This window comes from Salarias fasciatus, chromosome 2 (assembly GCF_902148845.1).
Source record: "Salarias fasciatus chromosome 2, fSalaFa1.1, whole genome shotgun sequence".
NCBI lineage: Eukaryota > Metazoa > Chordata > Actinopteri > Blenniiformes > Blenniidae > Salarias > Salarias fasciatus.
The window spans coordinates 16853409-16867325 of record NC_043746.1 but is presented as its reverse complement, the minus strand read 5'-3'; the positions used below and the strand labels follow the sequence as shown (position 1 = coordinate 16867325).

Here is a 13917-nt window from a genome sequence, read left to right as displayed (position 1 = left end):
GGGACCACCACCCCGGTCTGCCAATCCAGAGGCACTGTCCCCGACTGCCACGCGATGTTGCAGAGACGTGTCAACCAAGACAGCCCCTGCACATCCAGAGACTTAAGGTACTCAGGGCGAATCTCGTCCACCCCCGGTGCCTTGCCACTGAGGAGCTTACCAACCACCTTGGTGACTTCGGCTTGGGTGATGGACGAGTCCACCTCTGAGACCTCAGCCTGTGCTTCCTCCACGGAAGACATGGCGACGGGATTGAGGAGGTCCTCGAAGTATTCCTTCCACCATCCTATGATATCCCCAGTTGAGGTCAGCAACTCCCCACCTCCACTGTAAACAGTGTTGGCGGAGACCTGCTTTCCCCTCCTGAGGCACCGGACAGTTTGCCAGAATTTCTTCGAGGCCGACTGATAGTCTTCCTCCATGGCCTCCCCGAACTCCTCCCAGACCCGAGTTTTTGCCTCCACAACCACTCAGGCTGCAGTTCGCTTGGCCTGCCGGTACCTTTCAGCTGCTTCTGGAGTCCCACGAGCCAACAAGGCTCAATAGGACTCCTTCTTCAGCTTGACGGCCGCCCTTACTTCTGGTGTCCACCACCGGGTTCGGGGTTTGCCACCACGACAGGCACCGGAGACCTTACGACCACAGCTCTGGGCAGCTGCTTCGACAATGGAGGTGGAGAACATGGTCCACTCGGACTTAATGTCCCCAGCCTCCCTCGGGACATGAGAGAAGCTCTCCCAGAGGGGGGAGTTGAAAACCATGCTGACAAGAGCGTTCCACCAGACGTTCCCAACAGACCCTCACAACACGTTTGGGTCTGCCAAGTCTGTCCGGTTTTCTCCTCCGCCAGCGAATCCAACTCACCACCAGGTGGTGATCGGACGACAGCTCTGCTCCTCTCTTCACCCGAATGTCCAAAACACACGGCCGGAGGTCAGATGACACGACAACAAAGTCGATCATCGACCTCCGACCTAGGGTGTCCTGGTGCCAAGTGCACTTATGGACACCCCTGTGCTCGAACATGGTGTTTGTTATGGACAAACTGTGACTAGCACAGAAGTCCAATAACAAAACACCACTCGGGTTCAGATCAGAGAGGCCATGCGATCCAATCACCCACTTCCAGGTCTCACTGTCGCTACCCACTTGGGCGTTGAAGTCCCCCAGTAGAACAATGGAGTGCCCAGTCGGAGCACTGTCCAGCACCCCTCCCAGGGACTCCAAGAAGGCCAGGTACTCTGCACTGCTGTTCGGCCCATAAGCCGAAACAACAGTGAGGAACCTATCCCCGACCCGAAGGCGCAGGGATGCGACCCTCTCGTTCACTGGGGTGAACTCCAACACATGGCGGCTGAGCTGTGGGGCTATAAGAAACCCACACCAGCCCGCCGCCTCTCACCGCGGGTAACGCCAGAGAAGCAGAGAGTCCAGCCCTTCTCGAGAGCCCTTCTCTACACGCTTATTTATCTTTTTAACAACTTACGTTACGTTACTTACTCAGGCATGATGGAGGTTTTGGGCTCTTTGAAGTATGGCATCAGGAGTAGAAGGCCTAAAAGACAAACACCCTGGTTACAAGCCGTCGATGGATCAAGAAATAGTTGGAAAAAATAAGAAAAAAAAAAAGCACTGGTGTTATATTAGCCACGTGCTGGTCTACTGCAAGAGAAACGTAAGCAAACGTCAGCGTGGGTGTTTTGTACCATGTCAAACCAACTATCTAACTTGCGAGCGTTACCGCAGACACAGCCTCAAATCAAAATGTGGAGCAAACAGTGACACAAAACGCCCCTTTAGCTCACACAGACAGTTCATCAAACCATCTAACCGTGTTAATCCTCCGTGTGGTTGTCTCTCGCAGCCTTCGGTGAGGTGGGTGTCACACTTTTTTAAAATGCCAATATAGTGAACGCACAGGTGGAAAACGAGGCTAAATTACCTTCTCTTGTTCTCCGGGCGGGTGGTATCAAGTCCATACACCAACAGTTAATAATATTTTAAAAAATCCGCAGCAGGTCCCACAATTCAGTGCAGTTCATGTAATTTGCTGTGTTTTTGCGTGGAGACTCTTAATACTTTATTTTGCACTGAAATAACACAATAGAAAGCTGTGAAATCCCAGTAATAATTAAAACAACAAATTATACAGTACTTTACTGTGATGGCTCTGTTTTTACAGTAAACTTCTAAATTACAGTGTCATACTGTGAACGTTAAATTTAGATCCTGTAAAGTAATAATATTGCAATTTAGAGTGAAATTTTACAATTGACTATTGTGAAATCCTGGTAATTATTTACAGTGCAATTATAGCTCGACAAAGCATCAATAACCAGACAACATCTTGTAGAACGTATTGAATTTTTGTCAAATGAGGAGGAATCACGGCTGGTTTCTGCTATATGATGGCTTTCTCAGCCATTTCTTGGCTCATAACAATTTCCGGGACTCCAGTGATCCAGGAGTGACAGTGGAAAAGATTATATCAAAATGGTAGCAGTGGCTCAACGAATTTTACAGACATCTCCTGGTGAATCGCTTTAGCCAGAGACAACCTGCATAACACGGTCATGACAGGGTATATTTGATCCAGTTTCACAGTTTTTCTCAGTTGAAGCTCAGTTTCGTAGTTATTTAAAAAACATACCGCAAATAAAATTACCAACGCTTCACTTTGCAACATTTGCTGAGACGTGTCAGGTAAGTTTTTATCTTCTGAGTCACAAGAGTTATACTTCCAAGCAGTGAACCACGAAACGGATGCAAGGGTGGTTCTGGGAAAAGGCAAAGAAAATCACCTTTGTTCAGTTAACAACTTCACATGAATGTTTGTGATTAATCTGAAGGCATCTTTTGTCAGTCATCTGAACAGCCTGACTGTACCACATGCAGGAGTCAACTCCACCCAGCTGCACAAATCTTCAGTTCATCACTTCAAACAAATGAAGATATATCAACAACCTTAATGCAATCAGAAGTTTATCGAACCAGCTGGGAGGTCAAATTAAGATCCTAAAGCTTTATTAGTTTTGGGGTGTTTGCTGAAACATGTTAAGTTTCAGGCCTGTGTAACGGCGAGTGTGGCTGTCAACCTCATCATTAAAGAAAAGGGAACGGAAAAAAAAAAATGAGGAGGGGAAAATCTTCAGTTCTTTTTGCTGCAGCTTTATGTTATCACCCTCATCAAAGCATTAGTTCCCAGTAAACAGCCATGTTATGGTTGGTTTCACAGCTCTTTAACTGCATACTTTAGTTTAGAGTGTATTAAACAGTGTCTGTGTTTGCCTGGGCCTTCCAAAAAAAAAAAACCAAAAAAAAACTGTTTTATTCAAGACAAACATCCCAGCAGCCAGCAGCGAAGGCCCAGACACCCTGAGCTCACATTCATCCAGAGTTCAGCAGAAGACTGACACAGAAAAGGCTCACCAGCAGGAGAGAAGCGCTGTGGTGGGTCTGGTTACCTGCAGACTGCACATGGACTCTGGCTCCTTGTGTTGATCCTACAGCGTGTGCAATTACGTTAGTCATAGCAGAGCAAGAACGGCAAACTGGGCCTGCACCTGGCGATCAGATGCCTGGAGCCACTGAAGCATTTTACACAGGAAGCCTGCCTCTTCTTAGCCGTGACTCAGCTAACGAGGAATGGTGCAGCATCTAAAGGCAAATATTAAAGATGGAGATTAAGTGCGGTATGGGTGCGGTGTGTTACTTTTTCATTACAATGAGCAGGAAGCCGCACGAGCCTTTCAAATGAGACAGGATTACCAGACAAAAAGAAAGCTATGTAGAAGTTAACGCGCAACAGTCACATGTACAAACGTCTGTTCCATGACTGGATGAGGGTGGAGTAAACAATATCTTTTCTCATTTCTTAATCTACCTTTGATTCCACTGTTCACCAGTCTTCTACACAACATTCATTGACACACACTTTCCAGATGAGTCTTTTTGCTCCTTCAGCCAGATACGTATAGTTTCACAGCTAAACAAGATGTGGATTTTAACTTAATGCTGAACTTATAAAATAATTCAAACTTTGTGGAGAAAACAAATCCAAACAAATCAACCAAGTAGAAAAATAAGCGATGATCACTGCTCCTCGAGGGAGCGGAAACCTGTTGTGAATATGAATGTCACTGAACATGGGTTATTTTCAAAAGGAGCAATTTGGTGGTTGCGACACACCTGCAGCTTTCCCTGTCTGCCCTGACTCACCCACTTCAAATCATGCCCACATTCAGTAATACTCCAGCACAGGAAAGGTTTTTATACATGGGGTGAAACTCATGTAAACTATGGAATAGAAATAAAGCAAGATATAATTCCAGTGACGTGGAAGGACTCAAGTGAAAATGAAATTACCTTATTGTATTGGTTTGCAGTCCATGCCAGTTTACACTGTCTGACAAGTCTTTTTAAAACAATGGTTTGCATGTATCTTTTTTTTATAGCTATATTTTGTTATATTCATGTGCTAATTAACCAATGCAACAAACGTTACCAAGAACTAACTGATGCAAAGATCACAAGAATGTTATGTGACCCACCATGGCTGTAATCTTTATCTAGTTTTTCTATTCATAATAATCCCCAGTGCTGAAGTGAAATATCACCCAGGGCCCTTGAATTATTTATTGATAGTGTGGCTCTGACATTGTGTGTCAAATGTTCAAGACGAGTATTAGTTGAAGAGTTGAATATCTTAATCATATCAGTTTGGTGTATAGTTGACAAAAGTGTTATTCAGTGAATTACCATACATGAAAAACGATTAATATCAAGGAGTGTGGGTTGGTTTCTAAGCATTTGTGTATTAGACAGGAGCTTTACCCATCGGCCTGCATGTTTCCACTACATTTTTCATTTATTGAGTTTAATAGTGCCAAACTAAAGAGATTTTTCTCTAAAAAAAAAAGCAATCTTTAAAAAGATAATTTCATTCAATATTATGTCTAGATTGAATGATGGCTACTTTCATGTTTTATAATGTCCTGTTGTAAGAAGGAATAAAGATTGTGTTTTTGGTCACTTTGTATTGTTTGCCCTTTGTAACCTAAGCTTGTTTTAAACTTTAAGGAAATAATTTCTTGAAATAAAAAATATTCAGTTTTTTTTATTCAACATTTAAGAAACATCAAGAAACATGAACTTATTATGGAGGTGAACAAACTGAAAACAGGAATTTCAGCAGGATTGTAAATCAGTGTGTTGTTTTGTTGTGACTTCCAGGATTCCCCTCATTAACACCTTAACTGGACTACGTGTACTCAGCGGTTTCATAAACTCTTACATAATGTGTTACTACAGGACAGGTACATGTTGACTCCACGAGCGGCTGTTTACGCCCGCGCTGTCACCTGAAGGACTCCACTTCCCACAAGTCCGCGGTGCGCATGCGCAGAGCGCGCTGCCTGACAGTGGTAAACAGACGTCAGAAGGGAGTCTTCGCCTCGAGTCAAAACAAAACAAAACAAAACAAGTCAAAAAGACTCCGGAGGAGCCGCAGCGACGCGAACTTTCTCAAAACCCGTCTTTGAAGAGAAGCGACTACTTGGAGGGAGTTCTCGGAGCGTTTTCACGGACTTTTCCCCGGATTGTAAACTCTGGAGTAGCAGGAGCTTAAGCGGCTAGCGTTCCGGGGGCTATCGTGGTGTTTTCAAAGTGCGGCGAGTGGGAGAAGACTCACCTCCGGGCGGCTTCAGCCTCCAGTCGGGGGCTCCGCACACCGAAACCACCGGCGACGACCGGCGGAGCCGCGGGCCTCGGTGGAGAAGGGGTAATTCCTGCTAAAATACGCGCTTCTTCGAGCATCGTGTGCCGCGGCAGGAGTGTGGGGAAACATGGCAGATGGTGACATGCGCCTGGCCGCAATGTGGCGGATCGTGCAGACCTGAGGCACGGACTTTTTTTTCCCCCTTGACCACGCTTCTCTCATCTCTGCACTTTATCTCTATCAACAAAGCTAAAGTGTGAGCTCGGACCGCGTCCTCCCGCTGCTCACCGCCGCTGGACGACAGTTTGGATGTTCGCCGCACAGGCCGGAGCGGCGGCTGGACAGGTCTCCGTACTGTTGCGACACTTTGGGGCAGTTTGTTGAACAAACCCCGCCGCACCTCGTCATTTCACACCGAATGAACCGAGCCGGTTTGGGACTGCTTCTGGTAAACCGCGGGTCATTTCTTTTAAAGTTCTGGCGTGTTTTGTTGGTATTTTTCCGTCCTGAGGACTCCTTGGACAGCACGTTGTTTACAGACGGACAGGCGCTCCTCAGAGCTCCTTTGTAACAGCGTAGATAATCCCTGCATGTCAGTTTACAGTCGAACTCCCGGGGCTCATTCTCACAGTCTACACCAAATGTTTTGACTTTTTTCATCACTTTTTTTTTTTTTACATAATTTATTCCTCCAAAAAAAGTTTTTTTTTTTTTTTTTTACTTGAGTGTTAAATCGATTTGTTTCATTTCCCACTAAAAACTTTATAAATAACTCGATCAGGGCATCTGTAAATCCAGATGTTTTGGTTCTTTCTGCCACTTCTGTTATTTCATTCAAACAAAGGAACAGCCGACACAGTCCTTCTTTCTATATAAATCGGAAGGTTTATGATAGTTACTATTAAGGAGATTATTTGGGTTCCCTAATCTCCAATCTGAGGATTAACCGAGGTTACTGGTGTGTCCAGATTATTACGTCTCTTTTGTAGGGCCCTCTGTTGACACCCCCGCAGCGGCTCAGCCATATTGTTTTCTTTTCTTTTTTTTTTCCAACACTCACAGAGACCTCTGAGCCGAAAAGTTAAATGTTTTAAGTGAACCGTGCTGACTGAGTGGAAGTTCAGAGGACCACCATGGAGGACTCCTCGGTGCCTCCGATTGACCCAGATTTCGAGCCGCAGAGCAGACCCCGTTCGTGCACGTGGCCCCTGCCCAGACCCGACATCTCGGCTGTCAAGCCGGAGGGAGTGGACGGCACCGAGTCCGCCGCGGGGACCCCTCCCGCCGACGAGGACAAGCCCGAGCCGCAGCAAATCGCCTCCGAGCCCGAGAAAGCGGCGGCGGCGGCGGCCGAGGGCGGGGTGGTGTCCGGGGTGGGCGGAGCCGGAGCGACGCCCCGCAAGGGGTCGTCCCGACGCAACGCGTGGGGGAACCAGAGCTATGCGGACCTGATCAGCCAGGCCATCGAGAACTCCCCCTGACAAGAGGCTGACCCTGGCCCAGATCTACGAGTGGATGGTGAAGACAGTGCCTTACTTCAGAGATAAAGGAGACAGCAACAGCTCGGCCGGCTGGAAGGTCAGTCACTGCCAGTGTCTTCATAATAATCTCATAAAAATACATTTAACTAGTTACCTTTGTACCTATGTGAAGTCAAAAAGTTCTATATACTTTAATGTAGCAGAATGAGTTCTGTGTTTTTGTTTGGGTGTCATGTGTTTTCCCCCTCATGTGGACTCTGACCTGGAGTGACCTCTGATAAAGCTGACATTTAAAGAGTCCAGCCGGAGTTTAAACCCCAGAAACCAAATGATAATCACCTGCTATTGGTTTGCTGCTGTCAAACCTTTTTTTTTTTTTGAAAGTAGGGAGATAAGAATTAACAGAAAGCTCAAAGCATCAGTCATCCTGATGGTGAGGTGTTTAAATGCTTGTGGCCTCCAGGAGGCGCTGTAAGGGAAACATACACAAAGTAGAACATTTTCTGTTTTCTTGCCTGTTTGAAGTAGTGAAGTTGACAGAGAGCACCACATTGAAAACACCGCTTTTCTCTTTCCAGAATTCAATTCGTCACAATTTATCACTCCACAACAAGTTCCTCAGAGTTCACAATGAGTCGACGGGCAAGAGCTCCTGGTGGATGCTCAATCCGGAGGGAGGGAAGACGGGGAAGGCTCCCCGCCGCCGCGCCGCCTCCATGGATAACAGCAGCAAGCTGCTCAAGAGCCGCATGCGGGCCAAGCAGACCAAGAAGCAGGCGGCGGCGGCCGGCCTCGGGGGCGCGGGAGGGGTGCTGCAGGGCGACGGCGGCACGGGCTCGGGCGGCGCCGACAGCCCCAACTCGTCCCAGCAGTTTCCCAAGTGGGGGGTGAACAGCAGCAGCCCGTCGTCCCGCGGCAGTCTGGACGACGCTGACATGTGGACCACCTTCCGCCCGCGGACAAGCTCCAACGCCAGCACCCTGAGCGGGCGCCTGTCCCCCATCGCGCCCGGCCAGGAGGACGACGACAGCCTCCCCGAGGACAGCCTGCTGGGGAGGTACGCCGCCAGCAGCCTGACCCCCACCCTGACCGAGACCCTCATGGAGGAGCTGGACCTGATCGACGGCCTCACTCTGATGACCGGGCAGCAGGGCGGGGCCAGCCCCAGCACGGCGCCGCCGGCACCGCCCACTCCACTGCCCTCCGCCTCCACCCTGCTGCCCCGGGGCTCCAGCTTCCCCTCCTTCCACCAGCTGCAGTCCTCCAGCTTGCCAAAGGCCCCCGCCCACGCCGGGACCCCGGCCTCCGTGTCCCAGTGCGGGCCCGCCAACAAGGAGCCGGCGGCCTTCGGAAACTCCCTCTTCAACCACATGTCCGGCCCCGGCGGCCGCGGGAGCGGCCATTTTAACACCCATGTCCCCTCCAGCCTGGAGGCGCTGCTCACCTCCGACTCGCCCCCGCCCAGCGACGTCCTGATGACCCAGGTGGACCCCCTCATGCCCAACCCCGGCGGGGTGGGCCTGATGGGCATGGGCTCGTCCGTGGTGGGCGTGCGGCAGAAACCCAACCAGCTGCTGTTGGGCAAGGCGCTGGAGCCGAGCCCCGTGGCCCCCATCCCGCTGCAGCCGCAGCTGCAGCCGCAGCAGCACCACCTGCACCACCAGCAGCCGCCGCCGCCGCATCACGCTCAGATGGGGCTGGGCATGATCCTGTCGGGGATGTCTCAGGACCCGTCGCAGCTCTCTGCGCTCAAAGCCCAGCACGGCCAGGGGCCAGCGGTGGGCTCCCACCCCGCGGGCCCCCCGGGCCCCCCCGGCGCCGCCCTGCAGGGGATGGGTCAGTTCGGCGCGCCGTCCTGCTTCCCCGCCGGCCAGGACCGGCTGCCCACGGACTTGGACATAGACATGTTCACAGAGAACCTGGATTGTGACGTAGACTACATCATCAACAGTGACCTCATGGACGGAGACGGCATCGACTTCAACTTTGACCCCATACTGCCGGGAGGTCAGGGCTACGCCGGCACCGCCGCCACACAGGGCTCCGCCCACAGCTGGGTGCCCAGCTAAGTCTTCACAGTGTCAGCCAGGTAGAGCCGCCGCCTCACACACTCTTTACTATTGATCACATGTTGGCAGGAACCACTGACCGCTCTGCTTCATTTAATATCTAAAATAAAATCAACTGTTTTGGCAACTTTAGTGAAATGACTTATTTCATTTCAACAGTTATTCATGAAATAAAAATAATATTTTTTGGTTTAATATAATTTATCATTTATTTGATGAGCTGCAGTCAGAAATGTTTTTGAATAAAAAAGACACTTTTAGAGGTAAAATTTGACTGAAACTCTGCTCCAGTAATTTGCCCCTTTTTTATTTTCAGTAATTGTGAAATATTTCGGATTTTTGAGACGCAACATGCTCCAGATAATGTGACTTAATTCCTTTCAGCGTAATTTTCTCACAAATAATTATTTTAAACTGTAAAAAAAAAAGAAAAAAAAAAGTAATCACTTTGAAATATGAAACAAAGGAGAAAAAAGCAGATTATCACTTTAAAAAGGCTGTGGCCTGAGAATAATCAAGCTATTGGCTTAATATCAGACTTAAATGAATTAGGTGCTTTAGGAGAGCGAGTACAATAAGCATTTATTGTCCTTGAACAATGAAATATTGTCGGCGGCTCGCTGCCGGCAGTGTGAACAGATTAACGGATTAGTTGTCCGACATCTGATACATTTAGGTCATTTTTTTACTCACTTTATTATTCTGACTGGATTTGTCCCAGATGGACACGCGGCGTGACGGTCATTCACAAACACACTGATGAATTACCTTTTCGGTTCAACACTCCGAAAGCCACTCATGGGTCTTATCCGTTCATCTTCCAGGAACTCATCTCCAATCAGAAGAACCTCATCAAACAGCAAAACCGCCGGTGCATCGCGTCACCCCGATGGCTGAGAACACTTCTTTTTTTCTTTTTTACACAGACACAACGTTTCTCGTGGATTTCAAATGGTAAAATCCTGACCTCACTCATGTCACGTGCCAAGACATGCGGGGGACACGGAGAAGATTCAGGCAACTATGCACAGGTTTTCAGTTTTTTGTTTTTCTTTTTGGCACTCGGCAACGACCTGGCTGCTAGCCGTTTCTGTCTTTTAATCCAAACTGATGATTTTTAAAGATGAGTGATAGAAATGCTTTTGAGAGTGGAAAGAAACAAACAAACACCTCATGGGTTTGTGTTTGAGTTACCTGAGAGAAGCTTCAGGGCGTGGATACGGTACCCCGGGCGGCGTGGGCAGTGCAGACTTTACGGAGTGTGTGTTTTTGCAGAAATGGCCAGTTGTCCTCTTGACGCTCACTAGGCGTGAATTTCCAGACCAAAACGTTGTTGGATCGTCTGATCCGAACGGGGGGGGGGCGGCGCGCTTCCTCCGCCTGTGAAGCAGGTCGAGAGCGAAGACGGGACAACTGAAAGTATCAAATCCTCCACTTTGCTTCGACTTCTCGTCTCACCCAGACTACACCTTATAAAGATGCAGATTTTTTGCCTCGACCTAAATTTTCTGGTTTTGCCACTTTTGCGTTCAATCCAGTGTGTTATGGTAGATCTAAGTTAGAGGATGGGTTTTTTTTTTTCTTTCATCCGCTGATGTGCAGTTCAACTAACAAAAAAAAATGAAGAAATGTGATGTGGGAGTTTATACCCAGGGCATTTAAAGACAAATTTATTCGGGTGATTGGTCGGCCAAGTATTATATATTGTCCTTGACAGCAGTATGACTCCACTGTCAAGTTGTCTACCTGATTTTCTTTTTTTTTTTTTTTCCTTTTCTTTTTTTTTTTGTGTTTTTGTCCATTTAGAGGCTGTGCATGTTTCAAAGCACTTAGGTTCCCTGTAACACAGGGACCCCAAAACTCTAAGAGTACTTCCACATGAGGTTTTAGCATTTCAGTGAAAGAGAGAGTTTATAATCCTGCGGAGAGTCAGTGGGATGCCCACGTTGCACATGTACATGATGGATGGCATGCTATGCAGACTTGTCAGGAGAGCTTATTGAAACCTTGAAGGAAATTTGAAAAGAAAAAAGAAAAAACCCAGTTTCCTGATGCGTCGTCTGGGAGGATTCCAGCGCTTCAAGTCAGGAAATCCTCTCCGGTTCAGTACTAACTTTAAAGAAATTAATTCATTGTGTGAGAAGTACATCCAAAAGAATATATTTGAATATAGTTTTAATATACAATTTAGATGGAGAAAAAAAAATCTGATATTAATGCATATGAATATTTACTAATGACGTGGTGTTTTTTGTTTTTTTTTTACATTGGAAGAAGCATTCTCAGATCATTTTTAACGGTAATTTTCTATACTTTTATTTTTGTAAAGGACAACATGCATGTAGATTTTTTTTTTTTTTTTTACATAACCAAATGAACACTAATATTTGCATTGCATGTAGGGAGCGCTTGAGCCTGACACAGTATCCTCATGTACATAAGCTTTGCAAAAAAAAAGACGCCTGTAAACTCTAAAAGTGAGGCAAAAAAAACTCAGTTCCCTTCCATCTGCTTCCCGCTTTATTCGTCTTCTTTTATTTCTCCTGAATCCAAGTAAATGTGCGATATTTACATCAAAATTAAAAAAAAAAAAAAGTCATCTCATTAAAAAAATAAGAAGATAAAAAAAGACATTTGTACAACAGTTACCTCTCAGGCGGGAAAACAGTTGAGCTCTGGCATCCTCGGCGTCGCCACCCGTCCAAACCCAAACCCGGTGTGCTCAGAAATGCGGTCACCTTTTATTTTCAATTCATTCCGTATTTGATTTAAATTAGCCGCCCTCAGCAGTCGCTGAGGAAGAGCAGAACAGATGTAACGGAGGGGAATAAACTCAGAGGGGGTCAGTCGCTCCTGTTGAACGACAAGGTTTCAAGTTCAGCTTTGAAAGTAGCCCACATCCAACCGCCACCCGTCACAAACACTCGTTTATTTTTCATGTAGCCGCATTTTCGCACATCTGTGGTCAGAGTTGGATTTTCAGTCCCGGTCGGGTTGTGACAATCGGATAACAGCAAACATGTGACTGGAAACCAACAGGTTTTGTGTTCTCCTGGAGACGTTTCTGTCTTACGGAGAGTCGATCTCGGATCCGACTCTCGTGTTTTCGTGCTTCAGGGCGACGCAGCTGTCCAGCTGTGTGTATCACTCCTGGGCTTTTTTACTTGGGTTCTTATTTTGTTTTTTTGTTTTTTGTTTTTTTCTGACTGCCAATATTTAAAACACTACTTATGAGGTTATTCTGTAGCCAGACTTTATTTTGTCATCTCCTTCCTTTTTGAAATTTCGTGTGTGTTCGTACTTGATTTCGTGATCAGACATAATAATTTCCCCCTGCAGTTTAAACTCCTAATCATCATTTCACTGTAGCTGTGTGAATATGTTAGCATGATTTGTATAAAGCACTCTCTCATTTCTTCTTTCTTTCTCTCTCCGAATGGTGCTAGATTTGTTTCATATTCAGTCCGCCACGATGCAAAACGGCTGCATATCAGGGCCTTTTGAATTTTCTGTGTACGACACAAGGTCCTCAATCTGACGTTGCAGTAGAAATCCTCCAGCAGTGGTCTCCCTTCTTCATTTTCTGTGTTTTGACATGTATGATGATAATAATAATGATAATCTCCCATCCACATTGGTCAGCTTTTTTTTTTTTTTTTAAACTGCATGATTTTCCTATTTTCAATCATAACATGTTATGATTTTAGCAAGTCCTTATGCAACGCCCCCTCTTTTCCCACCTTCGCTGTTTTCGTTAACTGATGTCCCTGAAGTTGGTTTTGTTATCAACAGTTGGTAGACTGCAGCCTGTAAAGGAGCAGCTCCTCTTTTAATGCCTCCTCCAAACAGTCGGGTGTGACGTTATTACTTCTTTTGTACTCCCATTTATATAATGGCAACTATCTACATATTGGATTTCTGCTTTATTTTTTTTTTTCTTTAGGTAGTATTTAGTCCTTGTATGTTTTTAAAAAATGAAAATTGCCCCACTTGATACAGTATTTTAGATGTCTGCATAGGCTGTTCTCTCCACACAGGACGATGGAAACACTGAATTGTGCAAAAGCCAATAATGTTAAGATTCTTCTTTTTATCATGTTGGTAGTTATTTTTTTCTTTCTTTCTTTCTTTCTGCCCCCTTTTTTTCCTGTCTTTTTCTTTCTTTACACTTTGTAAAGTCAGCCAGAGATGACAAACAGTTCTGAACAGCAGAAATCAACTCAATAAACTGTTTAACCCAGTTTTTTTTTTCTCTCACTCATCTCACTGGTGAATTGATCGAGTGTCGTTGAGCCTCAGTGCCAGCAGAGGGCGCCGTCGACAAGGAAAAATATTCCATAAACCCAGAAGCAACAAGCAAATGGGGATTTTATGGGGGTGATATATTTTTTTTATTTATCAAAGTTTGTTTAAATAACAAGTATACTTTAAAGTATGTGGTCAGGAAGCTTTTTCAGATGCTCAAATACATCTAAAGGCACCCCTGCAGATGGATATTGCCAAAAATATGTGCCAAAACCTGACTCGACATATTAAAACAAGCCTATAGTTATGGTTATCTTCCACAATAGGGTTTTTGTTACCTCCATTAAAAGCCATTTGTGATTTATTTTGTTAACTTAATGACAGAAAGAGTGAAGAACTGTGATGA

The 13917-nt window shown here is 46.1% G+C and overlaps 1 protein-coding gene and 1 long non-coding RNA gene across 2 annotated transcripts; one reads left to right on the top strand and one right to left on the bottom strand.

The window, feature by feature from the left end:
* Positions 1 to 1437: 1437 nt before the first annotated feature.
* LOC115397244 (uncharacterized) lies at positions 1438 to 5908 on the bottom strand. The gene is made up of 3 exons (XR_003932447.1): positions 5690 to 5908; positions 3465 to 3657; positions 1438 to 1555 (listed from the first exon to the last, which is right to left on the bottom strand). It is a non-coding gene; the product is annotated as an uncharacterized LOC115397244 (long non-coding RNA).
* foxo4 (forkhead box O4) lies at positions 5893 to 13507 on the top strand. The gene is given in 4 exon segments (XM_030103443.1): positions 5893 to 7191; positions 7193 to 7294; positions 7776 to 9286; positions 10091 to 13507. Coding segments are annotated over 3 exon segments (1935 nt in total). The 5' UTR covers positions 5893 to 6849; the 3' UTR covers positions 9267 to 9286; positions 10091 to 13507.
* The last annotated feature ends 410 nt before the right edge of the window (positions 13508 to 13917 follow it).